The sequence below is a fragment of the Stegostoma tigrinum genome, chromosome 21 (assembly GCF_030684315.1).
Source record: "Stegostoma tigrinum isolate sSteTig4 chromosome 21, sSteTig4.hap1, whole genome shotgun sequence".
NCBI classification, from domain to species: Eukaryota; Metazoa; Chordata; class Chondrichthyes; order Orectolobiformes; family Stegostomatidae; genus Stegostoma; species Stegostoma tigrinum.
The window spans coordinates 308,843-326,132 of NC_081374.1; the positions used below are offsets into that span (position 1 = coordinate 308,843).

The window sequence follows — 17,290 nt, forward strand, 5'->3', positions numbered from 1 at the left end:
TATACAGTCAGTACTATATCCAGCACCTATTTGTTTAATTAAAGCAGAAATCTTAACTTACAAGATCTTGATTTCTCTCTGTCAACCACTCAATCTCTCTAATAACTCCTGGGGAAATATTTCAATTTAATGAAGTAATTGTATTATTTCATTTTTAAGAATGGTGAGTTGTGTCCTGCTGCACTAGACCAGGTCCTTCTTAGTTCATTTCACCTATTATAGTTCACTGATCCCGAGACTAGTTAAACTGTCCCACTGCAGTGTTCTAGTTCTTAGTATTCCGGGTCTGGGCCTGAAACGTCAGCTAACCTGCTCCTCTGATGCTGCCTGGCCTGCGTTGTTCATCCAGTCTACACCTTGTTGTCTCACAACTGGACTGTTAGCCAAACTAAAGTACTTCTGTACTGTAGCAATTTGCTAATTGTTCCTGTTCTGATGCAGGAATGTTATCAGAAATGCATGTGATGGTCATTGCTTACCTCCAACCTACTGTTCCTCCCTCTGCCTCCTCCAATCCTCTCTTTTCCTCCTCTTTCCTCTAAATCCTTCTCACTTACCAATCTCCAACCCAATGTCTCCTTTCAATCCATTGTACTCTCCCATCTGATATCCTCATTCCCCTTCTCCTTTTCGTAATTATCCTGTCTCCCTCACATTCCTCTGCTCCTGTATTCTGGGTGCTGTGACCATTAGTCAGACTGAATGTTCTGTTCTCTCTCCCTAGGTATGTTTCTTTGTTGGACTTTATTACAACGTTATCATTGGCTGGAGTATTTTTTATTTTTTTAAATCATTCCAGTCTCCCCTCCCGTGGAGTGAGTGTCCTCTCATCACCAATGGTACCATTACCAGTAAGTAAGATATTCGATTCAGAGGCTCATTGTTCATGTTTTCTCAGTACTCCCTCCTGTCAAAATGTTGTGATTCAAGGCCAGGTCTTTGCTCTGAGATAATGGGAACTGCAGATGCTGGAGATTCCAAGATAATAAAATGTGAGGCTGGATGAACACAGCAGGCCAAGCAGCATCTCAGGAACACAAAAGCTGACGTTTCGGGCCTAGACCCTTCATCAGAGAGGGGGATGGGGGGAGGGAACTGCTTTCCGGAGAGACCACTCTCTCCGTGACTCCCTTGTTCGCTCCACACTGCCCTCCAACCCCACCACACCCGGCACCTTCCCCTGCAACCGCAGGAAATGCTACACTTGTCCCCACACCTCCTCCCTCACCCCCATCCCAGGCCCCAAGATGACATTCCACATTAAGCAGAGGTTCACCTGCACATCTGCCAATGTGGTATACTGCATCCACTGTACCCGGTGCGGCTTCCTCTACATTGGGGAAACCAAGCGGAGGCTTGGGGACCGCTTTGCAGAACACCTCCGCTCAGTTCGCAACAAACAACTGCACCTCCCAGTCGCAAACCATTTCCACTCCCCCTCCCATTCTCTTGATGACATGTCCATCATGGGTCTCCTGCACTGCCACAATGATGCCACCCGAAGGTTGCAGGAACAGCAACTCATATTCCGCCTGGGAACCCTGCAGCCATATGGTATCAATGTGGACTTCACCAGTTTCAAAATCTCCCCTTCCCCTACTGCATCCCTAAACCAGCCCAGTTCATCCCCTCCCCCCACTGCACCACACAACCAGCCCAGCTCTTCCCCCCCACCCACTGCATCCCAAAACCAGTCCAACCTGTCTCTGCCTCCCTAACCAGTTCTTCCTCTCACCCATCCCTTCCTCCCACCCCAAGCCGCACCCCCAGCTACCTACTAACCTCATCCCACCTCCTTGACCTGTCCGTCTTCCCTGGACTGACCTATCCCCTCCCTACCTCCCCACCTACACTCTCTCCACCTATCTTCTTTACTCTCCATCTTCGGTCCGCCTCCCCCTCTCTCCCTATTTATTCCAGTTCCCTCCCCCCATCCCCCTCTCTGATGAAGGGTCTAGGCCCGAAACGTCAGCTTTTGTGCTCCTGAGATGCTGCTTGGCCTGCTGTGTTCATCCAGCCTCACATTTTATTATCCAGGTCTTTGATCTGATTGATTTGTTTAGTTTAAGCAAATGGAACAGATTGCTTGAGGTAAAAACATGTAAAAATTGTAGTTTTGCTTTTGTGATTTTTCTCCCATGATATCTCTATCAGAATAAGAACAGGAGAAGTTTGTGCCAAACAAGCTTTTTATAAGAACTGAAAAACATACAGTTAATGGATAAACAGCTCAGACTTCCTCAGACAATGAATATTCTCTGATATTTTGGATTTTTTATGCAACTCTAACCAGACAAACTGAAACTGGGCTGACTCCCCCTCCAACAGTGTCTCCTGTGGCTAAACCACCCTGTGCCCCATGGAGTCCCTTTCCCCCACACCCCACTCCATCGCATTCCACACTCAGTGACTCTTCCCTCAGACTGTATTCCCTTGTGTCAAGTAGACCCTGGTGTTGCATGTTCCCAGATACACTTCCTCCAGCACAGTCCTGAGATCCAATGCCTGGATTTTGTTGGATGAAGTGGGGGGCCACATTTAACATTTATAATGAAGTTGGTATTGACACTTACTGAATGTGTCTCACTCTAGTCGTGGAACCAGAATGTGAAAAGAGTTCAGCTACAACCTACTTCTGGTACAGAGACACTCTGAACATTGCCAACAACATCAATGAAGGAGGAGGTCTGAACTGGAAGATGACTCTATGTCTCCTGTCAGCTTGGTTCCTCGTAGGATTATGTACAATCAAAGGTATCCAGTCATCTGGTAAGGTAAGACAAGCCTATCAATTTCAGGGAGACAGTGTAAAGAGATCTTTATTGTGTTAAACTTTCTGCTGTGTCTGTTCAGGGTTGTTTGATGTAATGGCATGGAAGGACCTTTATTCTCTGTACAGCAGTAAATTTCTGAAAGTTGGTGAAGTCAACATTTAATCGCACATAATAATAGTGATTCATTGTCAGTTAGAAAGATAATAGCTCTTGCCACTCATTAGATATGATTCCATGTGCTTTGTTTGAATTCTTTTCAGGTGATGTACTTCAGTTCTCTGTTTCCATACGTTGTTCTCATTTGTTTCCTGGTTCGAAGTCTACTCCTCAGAGGCTCGATTGATGGAATTCTTCACATGTTTACTCCTAAGGTCTGTCAGTCTCAGAAAGCAAATGGGTAATGCTGGCCAGAGCAGGATGCAGTGGAGCAGACTGGGCTGTGTGATAGTGACAGCTGGACAGGATAATTCCAGTGGCTTTGACCAGAGATGAAAATCTTTTAGTTTATTGTGTTTTAAACTTAATTTTAAGATCTAGATTTTCCACTCCTGGAATTGTTCATTTCGAAGGTACAGCTGCAAAGAGATCATGTGACTGGATTATTAATGCAGAGTGAATTCATGCTCGAAAAATGAGCTCAAATTTTATCATTGTAACTGCAGGAGTTTAAATTCAATTCTATAAACTTGGTGTTAAAAGTCTGTATTAGTAATGGAGACATAGAAATTATCAGATTGTTCTAATGACCATCTGGTTTGTTGATGTCCTTTAGGGAAGGAAATCTGCCACCCTTGCCTGGCCTACATGTGATCCCAGACCCACAGCAATGTGGTTGATTTAGAACAGCCCTCTGACATTTATTATCAAGCCACTGAGCTGTATTCAAGAAACAGCTCACCACCACCGCCTCAAGGGCAGATAAGTTGGGCAATAAATGCTGTCCCAGATAGTGAGACCCACCAGCCTATGAATGAATTCCTTAAAAGTTCTGCTTGTGGTAAAGTTGATTCTTCAAAAAAGAAATTGTATTGATTTTTGTAGCAGCAAGAACGAAGGGATTTGAACCAGGGCAGTAAACTAAAGAACGAGAGCTGCTGGATGGTGTCTAGTTTTGGGATTGGCTGTTGGATTTGACCCTGCTGTAGGAACCAGGTGGATTGAGCAATCTCTATAACATTTTAGAAGTTTATTTGCTTTATTCTTAGTCTTCTTGTATATGTTCGATGTAATTGATACATTCCTGATTGTTTAATGTTTGATGAACCCTGTCATTATTTGAAAGCAGCTTCTACGTGTGGTGTCAGACAGTGTATAAGCATTATCCATGTGCCATAGTGGGTGGGTTTAGGCTCATGATCATTGTCTGTCTCCTTCTTTCTCTGGTTGTAAAGTTGAAGCTACTGCCTTCCTGAGATTAGTTAACTCAGCTCCAACTGCCAGTTACACCTGAGACTTTGACCCAAAGCAAGGCAGTGCCTGTGTCCTGATCCAGGTTCTGCCCTAGCACCAAGAGAATGAAACTGGCTTGTTTTCGCATGAAGCTCTCATACTGTTTGTTGTTTTACAGCTGGAGAAGATGATGGAATCCCAGGTATGGAGGGAAGCTGCTACCCAAGTGTTCTTTGCTCTTGGACTTGGGTTTGGGGGAGTCATCGCGTTCTCAAGTTACAACAAAAAAGATAACAACTGTCATTTTGATGCAGCCCTTGTTGCTTTCATCAATTTCTTCACCTCTGTTCTGGCAACACTTGTCGTGTTTGCAGTCCTTGGATTCAAAGCTAACGTGATGAATGAGAAATGCGTCATAACGTAAGTTTGTCACAGATTTACCAAGTAATCTGTGTATCAAAAAATAGAGTTAAACCCAGAGTAAGGATGTTGCTCAGAGCTCTTTGTTTTGCTGTGAATCACACAATAAAAAGCTTTATTTCCATGAGTACTTTATAAGGAGTGAAATCGACTAACGTACACAGAGATATAATTGTGAACCGTGGCATCAGAATAGTTAGGTCACAATGTGGAACGGAATTAACACAGCTGTGATTATTGAGAATTCCCAGATGTTTGTTGGCACAGGAAGTGTTCAGATTGATTGAGGTTAATAAACACCATACTAGGCACAATGGGAGTTGAGTTTCTCTTGACACTGTGTGTGTCTGCACTTCGTTTCTTTGGAATTATTAATGACCACTAAAATTACTGAAAAGGAGAGACCTTTGCAAACTATTCATGGTGGGGGTGGAATTATGCAAAAAAAAGTCAGATTGCCCAAGTGTTGTGAGATGTGGGCATGTTCGATAATTGTCAGCCAATGAGGAATGGGCCCTTTCTGTCAAATGGCATCTTTTTACCCGAATCATTCTGAGTTCTGAAAAGTATATTTGATTTCTTTCTCCTGCATATTCTATAAGTATTACAGTAACTCATGAGAGTTTGAGTCAAACATTCACTTTGGTTCTTTGTCTTAGCCTCAGGCTGTGGCAGAGATTTTGTATAGAATCTCCAGGTGTGAAAACAGGCCATTCAGCCCAAAAAGTCCACAGCAGCCCTCTGAAGAGTATCACACTCAGATCCATCCCCATAACCTATCCATGTGACACTGCATTTCCCATAGTTAGCACACTTCACCTACACATCCCTAAACACTATGGGTAATTTAGCATGGCCAGTCCATCTAACTTGCACGTCTTTGAATTGACATCACTGTCATCATTAGCATATATGCTTCTGATGTTAACCAGGAAAAATAAGGACTTGTGGATCCAGGGGGAATGTTAACACGGATACAGAATTGATTAACATATGGTAAGCAGAGAGTGGCCATGAACAGGGCATTTTCCTGTTGGCAGGCTATGAGCAGGAATTGCTGTGAGCATCAGTGCTGGCGCTTGAGTTACTTTGCAATCTATATCAATAACTGAACAGGTAGAGTAAATTATGTAACAACAGAAATAACAATGCATGCTGTAAATCAGAAACAAAAACAGAAATTGCTGGAAAAGGTCAGCAGGGTCTGGCGGTTTCTGTGGAGAGAAATCAGTTTTAACCTTTCAAGTTGCGTGATCCTTCCTCAGAATGTTTCTATTTTTGTAGATGAAATTGTATCAAGTTTGCTGATGATACAGATCTTGATGGGAAAGACAGTCAGTGTCAAGGATATAGAGAGACTAAGTGGGTGGGGAGCAAAATAGCAGATGGATTATAAATATGTAGAACTGAGAATGTTTTTTAAAACTTGTGAAATGTGAACGTGTTCGGAGATTTAAAGGAAGATACAAAGTCACAATGCGAGAACAGGAAGCGAATTCTTGTGGCACAATGGGAGTATACCTATCTGTGAGACAGGGGGCATAGGTTCAAGTCCCACCTGCTGTAGAGGTTATAGTCATAGTTATAGAGTCATACAACAGGGAAACAGATGCTTTGGCCCAACCAATCCGTGCCAAATGTAATCCCAAACTAAACTAATCCTACCTGCCTGCTCCTGGCCATATCCCTAGAAACCTTTCCTATTCATGTACTTTTCCAAATGTTTTTGAAATGTTATCATTGCATCCTCCACTTCCTCAGGGAGTTCATTCCACTCATGGACCACCCTCTGTGTAAAAAATTTGCCGCCCATGTCTTCTTTAAATCTCTTTCCTCTCACCTTAAAAATATGTCCCCTGGTCTTGAAATCCCCCATCCTAGGGAAAAGGCAACTACCATTAATTGTGTCTCATCTATTTTATCAACTTTGACCTGGTTGCATCTCAGCTCCCTATGCTCCAATGAGAAAATGCTGAATAAAATCACTGAGCAAATTGATGTAGAAAGTATCTGCAAGCCCAGGGAAAAAAAAATTAGAAAAACAAGTGCTATTTTGGCTTTATTGCAAAGGTACTGGAGTGCAGGAATAACTAATTAAGATTTTGCTGAAACCAGATCTGCAGTTCGGAGTCTAGTTTTGGTTTACACATTTCAGAAAGAGCATACTTGCATTGGAGATGGTAGGCAAAGGTTTGTTAAATTGGTTCTTGGAATGTGCGGTGTCGTCCTATGAACATGTGAAATTGGAGTAGACGTGGAGCAGTCAACCTCTTGAGTCTACTGTAATATTCAGTAAGACCAAATGATCTATAATTCAAATTCATCTAAGAGATGAGCATTCTCTGTCCAGATTCTGCCAAACTTTGAGTTTCTGCAGTGATTTCTGTTCCCTTGTTAAATTTCGATAAAATCATGACTGATCTGTATTTCGAATTCCCTGATAACCCATGACTCCCATCCCTAAAAATTTATCCACCTATCTTAAGAATATTCAATGACCTTGCCTTCACTTCTTTCAGAAGTAGACGGTTGTAAATTTGGACAAGATTGAGATTTTTATTTTCTCACCTTTGTCCTGAAATACAACCCCTAATATTAAACAGTACCCACTAGCTCTGGGCTCATCCAAAGGAGGAAACATCCTTTCCATGTCACCTTGTTATTCAGGACCTGATACCCTTTAATCAGGTTATCCCTTACTTTTCTAAATTCCACTGGAAAAAGGTTAAATTACCATAGTCTTACCAGACCACAGGCTGCTCTCCCATTAGAGAGAGAGACAACTGGTGACAGTATAACCTAAGGGTCACTGTGCCTCAGGCAAGGGCAGAGGCTGAGAAGGAGAGTCCTTCATGATAACTTTAGCCAGTGTGGGAATTGAACTGTCACTGTTGGCCTCACCATGTATCACAAACCAACTCGCCAGCCATCTGAGCTGATTGACCCACTCCAGTGGAAACGAGGCCAGTCTGTCCAACCTTTCCTCATAAAACAATCCACTCAGTCCAGATAACAATTTGGTGAATGTTCTCCTGAACCAAATCCAACGCATTTGTATCCTTTCCTTAGAGAAGGAGACCAAAATTGCACGTAGTATTTGAGATGTGGTTACTCCAATAACTTGGGGAACTAATGTTTGAGATCTCACTTTTAAATATAGTTTTTCTTATAATGAAGGTGAGCTCCCCTTTAGGCACTTTGTTTAGGTATTGAACCTGCATTGTCACTTTTTATGATTTATGCACCAGAACAGCTTGAACCAAATGCAGCTCAAAATTCATTACCTATCCTATGTTGAGAGGCTGAGAAAATGAATTGGTATTCGCAGGAATTAAAAAGAATGAGTGACAATTTCATATACATGTAAGATACTCTGAGGGGGTTTGATAGGATAGATGCTGAGAAATAAGCAGACTCAAAAGCATAGGTCACAGTTTCTGGATAAGGCACTGAGATGAGAAATTACTTCATTCAAAGTGTTCTGAAGTTTTGGAATTCTCTACCACAGAGGCAATGGTTGCTCAATTGCTCAATACATCTAAAGCTGGGATAGAGAGATGTTTTTGATAGATATGGCAGGGAGCCGGGGAGGAAAGAGGAGTTAAACACCAAGACCAGCCATGATCTCATTGAATGGCAGAGTAGACATGATTGGCTGAAGGATTTAGTCGGGCACTGTTTCTTTTTGTTTTGGGTTGTGTTCTTTGCTAATGGGAAAGTAGCTTCTGAGGCTTATTGTTTGTACTTTTGGGATATGTTCAAAGTATGATATGTTACGAAATTGTTCGATTTGTGATGTGGTTCATGTGTCATAGAGTCATACTGGTCTACAGCACAGAAAATGGCCTTGGGCCCATCGCTTCTGTGTTGGTCCAAAAATGGCCACCTATTTATTCAAAATAATAAAATGTGAGGCTGGATGAACACAGCAGGCCCAGCAGCATCTCAGGAGCACAAAAGCTGACGTTTCGGGCCTAGACCCTTCATCGGAGAGCTCTGATGAAGGGTCTAGGCCCGAAACGTCAGCTTTTGTGCTCCTGAGATGCTGCTGGGCCTGCTGTGTTCATCCAGCCTCACATTTTATTATCTTGGATTCTCCAGCATCTGCAGTTCCCATTATCACCTAATTATTCAAATCCCATTTTTCAGGACTTGGCCTATAGCCTTGTATGCCTTGGTATCTAAATACATCTTTATTATTACAATGGTTTCTTCCTCTACCACACTTACCGGCAGTGAATTCCAGACTTCCACTACCCTATGGGTGAAGAAAACTTACCTCACATCCCTTCTAAATCTTCTGCCCCTTACCTAAAATCTTTGCCCCTGGACATTGATCCGTCTACCAAAAGGGAAGAGTTTCTTTCAGCCTACCCTACCTATGCCCTTCGTAATTTATAATTATAGTGCCCTTCATAATAAAGCGTTGGATTTCAGGAGAACGTTCACCAAATTGTTACCTAGACTGTGTGGGTTGTTTTATGAGGAAAGGTTGGACAGACTGGCCTCGTTTCCATTGGAGTGGGTCATTCAGCTCAGATGGCTTCCGAGTTGGCTTGTGATACAGAGTGAGGCCAGCAGTGACAGTTCAGTTGTCAAAATTATCACAGTTGTGCTCCCCCCCACCAAGTCTCCTCTGCTCCGAGGAAACCCCAGACTGTTCAATCGCTGCTCATAACTAAAATCTAAAACTCTTCAGCCCAGGCCACTTCCTCATAAACCTCCACTGCCCCCTTTCCAGTTGGATGTTGTACTGAGCCTAAGGCATCACTCTTCACTGTGCTGGCAGTATCGTTGCTTTGTATTTGACACACAAGATGTGGTCTGTACCTTTCATTGTTTTTTTGGTTGTTGTTGGCAGAAATTCTGAAAAGATTATTGGATACCTGAATTCCAAAGTTCTGAGCCATGATCTGATTCCACCCCATATCAACTTCTCACATCTGACAGCTTCTGATTATTCTGAGATGTACAGTGTCATAAAGACAGTAAAGGAAAATCATTTCAGTGAACTTGGGCTGGATACATGTCAACTGGAGGATGAGCTGGATAAGGTGAGACATGAATGTCCATTTGTGGAAATTTAAATCAGTGAGTCAGTTGTGGATGAACAGTGAGGTAAAGAGGCAGGATTAATCTTTGAAATGAACCAATATTGGTGTTTCATTTTGTTGGTTTTAATTTCTTTGATGGAAAATGTTAAGATTATGCAAATTGTACAATTTTCTATAGCTTCCACCAATATTGCTAATTCTAATGGAATGTGAAGGGAACTTTTTAACTTTTATATGTTTATAATTTTAAACTATAGATATTTAAAATAAATTGTTGCAGTTAATTTAAATGGTGGAAGAACTTTGCAAATTGAAAAGGATAAATTAATTCACCTTGTTTATTTACTGAAGTCAGATTGGCTGTTCAGAGAGCACTCATAGTTCAACCAGTCATCACAGACACGCAGGAATCAAAATTGTGAACAGTCTTAATTTCAACAAGAACAATCAGCTGAATTATTTCATTGATTACGTTTCAGTGGATGGAGTTCCACTGTTGTGAAAGAAGTTTGAAAGGTTACCCAAGACCCCATCCAGTATTTTCTTTTAACTAACCTATGGAATATGAGCATCTCTGGCTGAGCCAGCATTTATTGGCAGTCCCTCGTTGCCCTTGAGAAGGTGGTGATGAACTGCCTTCTTGAACCACTATAGCCAACCTGCTATATGTTGACCCACAATGCCCTTAGGGAAAAAAATCTACAATTTTCACCAGGTGACAGTGAAGGAGTGGCGATATATTTCCAAGTCAGGACGGTCAGTGGCTTGGAGGGAACTTGGAGGTGGAGATGTTCCCATGTATCTGTGGCACTTGTCGTTCTAGATAGAAGTAGTCATGGTTTAGAAGTTGCCTAAGGAGCCTGTAGTGAGCCTGAATGAATTTCTGAGGTACATTTTATAGATGGTATACACCGCTGCTACAGAGCGTCGGTGGTAGAGGAATTGGGTGCTGGTGAATGTAGTGCCAATCAAGTGGGCTGTTTGTCTTGAATGGTGTCAACTTTCTTGAGTGTTATTAGAGCTGCAGCCATTCAGGCAAATAGAGAGTATTCGATCACACTCCTGACTCATGTTTTGTAGATGGAGGATAGGTTTTAGGGAGTCAGGAGGTGAGTTACTCACTACGGCCTTCCTAACCTCTGACCTGCTCTTGTAGCCACTGTGTTTATGTGGGCCCAGCTGAGTTTCTGGTCAGTAGTAACCTCCGGGATGTTGGTAGTGGGGACTCAGTGATGGTATCAGCATTGAATGTCAAGAGACAGTGATTAGGTTGTCTCTTATTGGAGATGGTCATAGCCTGGCATTTGTCTGTGCAAATTTTACTTGCTATTTATCAGCCCAAGCCTGGATATTGTCCAGACCTTGTTGCATTTAAACATGGGCTGCCTCAGTATCCGAGTGGTCATGATGGTGCTGAACATTATGTGATCATTGGTGAAGATCCCCACTTCTGACTCCTGTTGGAGTCAAGGTCATTGATGAAGCAGCTAATGATATTTTGGCCTAGGAAACCACCCCGTGGAACTCCTGCAGAGATGTTCTCAAGCTGAGATGGCTTGTTTCCGACAACCACAACCATCTTCTTTATATGGCAGTAATTCAAATCTTCGGTCCATATTTGAACCAAGGCTGTAATGAGATCAGGAGCTGAGTGACCCTGGCAGAACCCAAACTGGGCATCACTGAGCAGGTTATTGCTGAGCAGGAGCTGCTTGATAGCACTGTTACACTCACCTTCCATCATTTTACTGATGTTTGGGAGAAGACTGATGGGTTGGATTTGCCCTGCTTTGCATGGTGGTGATGGTGGGATGATGGGGAGGGAGCAAGGTGACATTGATACCCCAGTATTTTAACAGCGGTGATTTAAAAACCACTGTAGAGTATTCTCTACTGACACAATGTGCAAATACCTCTGAGCTCATTAATAAAAGATGTTACTCCTCCACATCACATCAGGGCAAAACCCATTCTCTTGCTCCTAGTACTCGCATTTAGATTGAAATTAAACAACAATGAGTTCTGTTTTTTCTTATTTTTCTCCCCTTGCCAGTCACTAAAGAGAGGAATAGATGTATTTTAGCCTTATTTTTAATTTCAACTCTAACATAAAGTTAAATTTTGTTAATCAGAAGTCATTACAGGATTTATGAAGCTGGTGAGGCCTCTTCTTAGTTCCTAGCCCAATGCTTCCTGAGCTGTTATTTGTATCCATGACAACTGACTGAGACTAAATCATACTGTTTGCAACTTCGTGTCATATTTAACTCCCAGGATTTGCTTCCAGGCACATATATGAGCCATCACTGTGATTACCTATTGACATCGCCTAACTTTCTACCCAGTATCTACTCACCTGCTACTGGGCTCCTCATTTGTGTCGCTGTTCATTTTAAACTTGACTATTTCAAAACCTTTTTGGTTGATTTGCCATATTTTAGCCTCCATAAACATGAGGTTGTTTAAAATTGTGCTGCCGTGTTTTAGCTTGTACCAAGTTGCATTCACCTGACATTCCTGTGCTCACTAAACTGTCTTTTTCCCAAATTATGCTATGGTCCAGTCCCTCCCCAACTCTGTAAATACCTGTAGTCCCTCTATGCTCTCAGATATCTGCACTCCTCCAGTTTTGGTCCGTTCAGCTTCTCTGAGATCTGGGCTGCTCAGCTCCTGACCTCATAACAGCCTTGATTCCTTTGACTGCCTGGGTCCTAAACTCTGGAATTCTGTCTCTCCACTTCCCTAATCTCTTGCTCCTCCGATAGGACATTGCTTAAAACCTTCTTTTTTGCAGAAGCTTTTGAACCTCATCTCTAATATATCCTTGTTCAGCTCATTATTAACATCTTGCACACAATGCTCTTGTGAAACACCTATGTGATGTTTTATTACATTCAAAGCAGCATATTCATGCAGGTTGTTGTTAATGGACCTATTTTTAGTCTTAAGAGCTCCAACAAGTTACTAATCTTAAATATATCAAGAAATAATTTTTAGTTTATTTGTAAGCCATTTTTCTAAATGCTGATAGTTTTGCTGACTCTTTAAAGACTTTCTGTTCAATATTGAGTGAGAATGAGGCAAAAAAATTGTCACTTTGAAAATGAGTATTGTCTGTGCACAAAGCACAACATTGGCAAAGATTTTTAATTCAGTGTTTTATAGGTAGCACTCTGATAGCAATGTATCATTTGATACTTGGCTGCAGTTTATTCTGTTGTGATTATTCAAATTCTGCCATTAATTTGATCTTTCTGATCTCTTGCAGTCAGTACAGGGCACAGGCCTTGCCTTTATTGCCTTCACAGAGGCAATGACCCATTTCCCAGCCTCCCCTTTCTGGTCTGTGCTCTTCTTCCTGATGCTCATTAACCTGGGATTGGGCAGCATGATGGGAACCATGGAAGGCATCATCTCACCAATTGTTGACACATTTAAAATTCGTAAAGAGTTCTTGACAAGTAAGAGTCTGGTATAAAACTGCTTTGCTTTCTGGGGCTTTGTTAATTATCTGCAGGAGCAAAGATTAATTGTCCAGAAATTAGAATTTCAACTGATTCAACTTCTGTTTCAGGCTTGTGTTTTGAACTGACTTGCTGGGATCCTTATTAATGATGGTGATGTGGCCGTGGTCCGTCTCATCCTCTTCTCAATCAGAAGTGCTACCAATTAAATCATGACTGGCACAAGAGTAAAGTTTCATCAACACTGTCCCAATAAAATAACATAAAGAAGTAAGAGCAGGAGTAGCTCATACAGCATGCTTCTATCCACAGTGACATACTTCACCATTTGATGTGATCATGGATGATCTTGGACTTCTCCTCCATTTAACCTCCTACTCCTTGTATCCTTTATTCCCTGAGAAAACAAAATCAAAAATGGGCGGCTCAATGGTTAGCACTGCTGCCTCACAGCGCCAGGGACCCGGGTTTGATTCCGGCCTCGGGTAACTGCCTGTGCGGAGTTTGCACATTCTCCCCGTGTCTGCGTGTAATTAGTCCGGGTACTCCGGTTTCCTCCCACAGTCCAAAGATGTGCAGGCTAGGTGGATTGGCCATGTTAAATTGCCCATAGTGTTCAGGGGTGTGTGGGTTTTGGGGATGGGTCTGGTTGGGATGCTTCAAGGGACGGTGTGGACTTGTTGGGCCGAAGGGCCTGTTTCCACACTGTAGGGATATAACCTAATCTAATCTGTCTACCAAACTGTAAAATATAATTCGTGATGGAGCAACCAGAACCCTCTGGTGTACAGGGTATTAAAGTTTCACAATAATTTGAGTGAAGAAACTTGCTTTGAAACACAGAAGATAGGAGCAGGAATAGGCTGTTCCACACCTCAAGCCTGCTCCACCATTCATTATGATCATGGCTGATCATTAAACACATTGCTCTAAACCACCCTCCCCATATGTTGATGTCTTTATCCCTCAGAGCTGTATCTTACTCCTCCTTGAAAACACAATATTTTGGCTTCAGCTACTTTTTGTTGTAGTGAATTCCACAGGCTCACCATTCTCCAAGTGAAGTAATTTCTCCTTATCTTCTTCCTAAAAGGTTTCCCTGTATCCTTAAATTTGTTGTATCCAACCCCTGGTTCTAGACTTCCCCACCTATGAGAACATCCTTCCTGCATATGACCTGTCGAGTCCTGTTAAAATTTTAAATGTTTCTATGGGACGCCTCTCTTGTCATTGTTCTAAACCCCAGTGAATACTATCCTAGCTTTCTCAACCTCTCCTTATATTATCAGTTCTAACATCCCAGGAATCAATTTGGTAAACCTTCACTGTACTTCCTCAAAAGAAAGAACATTCTTCCTCCAATAAGGAAACCAAACCTGCACACAGTATTCTAGTTGTGGCCTCAACAAACTCCTAAATACTTGTAGCAAGATATCCTTGTTCTTGTATTTGAATCCTCTTACTATGGAGGTCAACATACTGTTTGCCTCCTTTACAGCCTGCTGTAGCTGCACATTTACTTTTTGCAACTGGTACGTAAGAACACTCAGGTCTCATTGAACATTCCCCTTCTCAATTTACAATTCAGATAACAATCTGTCTTTTTTTGTTGCCAAAGTGAATAACTTCACACTCATCAACATTATACTGCATCTGTCATGCATTTGCACATTCACTCAGCCTGTCCAAATCACACCAAGACATCTCTGCATCCTCTCCACGGCTCACCCTCCCACCCAGATTTGTGCCATCTGCAAATGTTGAGGTGTTATATTTATTTTTCTCATCTAAACCATGACTATATATTATGAATAGCTGGGGTCCTAGTACTGATCCCTACTGTACCTCACTAGTCACTGCCACATTCACCTCCACCAGCATCACCTCTCAGTCCATGCAATGGAGGGCTTGAGACTTTGTGTTACATCTGAGTGGTGGGCTGAGAGAGGTGGCATTTAAATGAAAAACCTTAGTAAATATAGACTTTCACAGGCCTGAACTCTACATTTCTGAAGCTATTTGCAAAAAGTGCTTCTGTTTATGTCAGTTATGCAATGGATATTTGTGATCCAAATTAACTTCTCCTCCTGATGCCTGTGATTAAATTACTCTTTTACTACAGTTGGCTGCACAATCATCGCTTTTTCAATTGGACTCATATTCGTTCAACGTTCTGGGAACTATTTTGTCACGATGTTCGATGACTATTCCGCTACATTACCCCTCACAATTGTGGTCATTTTGGAAAATATCTCTGTTTCCTGGATCTATGGAACAAAAAAGTAAGTCATCTCAAATCCTCAGGTGTACATTTCATGAAGCTGAGAACAAAGACAAGTCCAAACTTTGTGACTATCTGTTTGATGCCATAATTCCTATTAAACCCGCACTGTGACTGCTCCAGTCTGCTGGCCATTCTGTAACACTCACCTGCTTCCTTCAGACCAAGGGAGATAAAAAGGAATCTGCTCAACCCTCCAGCCTGCTCCACCAACACAGCACAGTACAGGCCCTTCGGCCCTCGATGTTGTGCCGACCTGTCATACCAATCTGAAGCCCATCTAACCTACACTATTCCATGTATGTCCATATGCTTATCCAATGACGACTTAAATGTACTTAAAGTTCGTGAATCTACAACCATTGCAGGCAAAGCGTTCCATTCCCTTACTACTCTCTCTCAGTAAAGAAACTATCTCTGACATCTGTCCTATATCTTTCACCCCTCAATTTAAAGCTATGCTCCCTCGTGCTCGCCGTCACCATCCTAGGAAAAAGGCTCTCCCTATCCACCCTATCTAACCCTCTGATTATTTTATATGTTACAATTAAGAAACTTTAAGAAAGAATCTCCCTCAGTATTTTATTTATGATGTCCAAGATCCCGTATGCTTCTTTCAATATGTCCTGCCACCTTGAAAAATCGTGACAGATGTATCCCCATATACCTCTGTCCGTGTGTATTTTTTAGAACTGGGTCATTATCTCTATGTTGATTCTCCCCACCCCTTCTGCCAAAATGCATTACCGTACACTTCTCTGTATTAAATTTTATTTTCTGGCCTACTTCTGTCCTATTGCAGTCAATTGTTATCAACTTTACAGTTAACTGCACCTCAAAGCTTGGTGTCATCAGCAAATTTTACTCTGTGTATCAGAATCTAAGACAGTTATACTCCTGGATGGAAGGTGTTCATGAAAATAAGGAACTGAGGAGAGGGAAGGCAGCATTACTTAAGCAGAATATTGCAGAGCTGAAAAGGTAGGTTATCCCAGAGAGGTCAAGGACATAATCTATTTGGTGAGGACTAAGAAAACCCTTTACTCAGAATAGTTTGCAGACCACCAATCAGTGATGTAGAGAAACAAATTTACGATAACATTGAGATGCAAGAATTATAGCGTGGCTATAATGAGGGCTTTTAATTATCTAAAAATAGTTTGGGCTAGCAGTCACGCAAAGAGTGATGAGGTGCAAAGGTTTCTAGGATCTGTTCAGGACAGTTTTCTGGTATGTCACTAGTCCAATGAGAAAGGATGCATTGCTAGACTTGGTTCTCAGGAATGAGGTGCACCAAATCGATTCGGTGTCAGTAGGAATATATTTAGCAGTTAGCGGTCAGTATGTCATCACAGGGTAACACAAGGTGAATTGCTTGTACAGATCTCTAGTGCAGACATGACAGCCTGAATGGCCTCTATTCCACAGTAATTCTGCGATACTGAACAATCAGGGAAGTTATTCTGAACATTTTTTAAAGCTCTGTTCAAGCCAGAACTAGAGTAATGCGACCAAAACTTCTCATCACACATCAGGAAGGATGTGAGGTGCTTTGAGAAGGGGCCAATCAAAATTATGAGAATGAATCAGAAAAGGGCAGTAATGAGAAGTGACCGATGAGAATTCTGAGAGAATTCAGCTCGTTCGCCGCAACTGAGAAATGGAATGTGGACGACCCAGTTTCAAAGAACCATGAAGCCCCAAGCATTGCATAACTGTATAACTGTGATATTTCCCCCTCTTCCGTGAACTAAACAAAAAGAGAGGGAAGATGTTAGAAAGTATGTTTGTGGCTTGAAAACAACAGAGCCTCAGAAGTGTGCATTGCTTTACTAGTAAAGATGGCAGGGACACTAAGAAATCTTGCAATATGTTTGGGAGGTTTTAGATCAACAAGACACCAGGACA

The 17,290-nt window shown here is 42.0% G+C and overlaps 1 protein-coding gene across 2 annotated transcripts in view; it reads left to right on the forward strand.

Moving 5' to 3' along the window:
• slc6a17 (solute carrier family 6 member 17) overlaps positions 1-17,290 on the forward strand; it is an 86,632-nt gene that overhangs the window by 59,682 nt on the left and 9,660 nt on the right. Inside the window, exons 4-10 of one of the 2 annotated variants that reach the window (XM_048553417.2) lie at positions 725-851; positions 2,593-2,774; positions 3,035-3,145; positions 4,342-4,583; positions 9,445-9,637; positions 12,906-13,098; positions 15,224-15,383. In XM_048553417.2, the coding sequence (XP_048409374.1) occupies positions 725-851; positions 2,593-2,774; positions 3,035-3,145; positions 4,342-4,583; positions 9,445-9,637; positions 12,906-13,098; positions 15,224-15,383 (1,208 nt within the window). The remainder of the gene's footprint in view (positions 1-724; positions 852-2,592; positions 2,775-3,034; positions 3,146-4,341; positions 4,584-9,444; positions 9,638-12,905; positions 13,099-15,223; positions 15,384-17,290) is intronic. The other variant, XM_048553418.2, reaches the window with a different exon arrangement.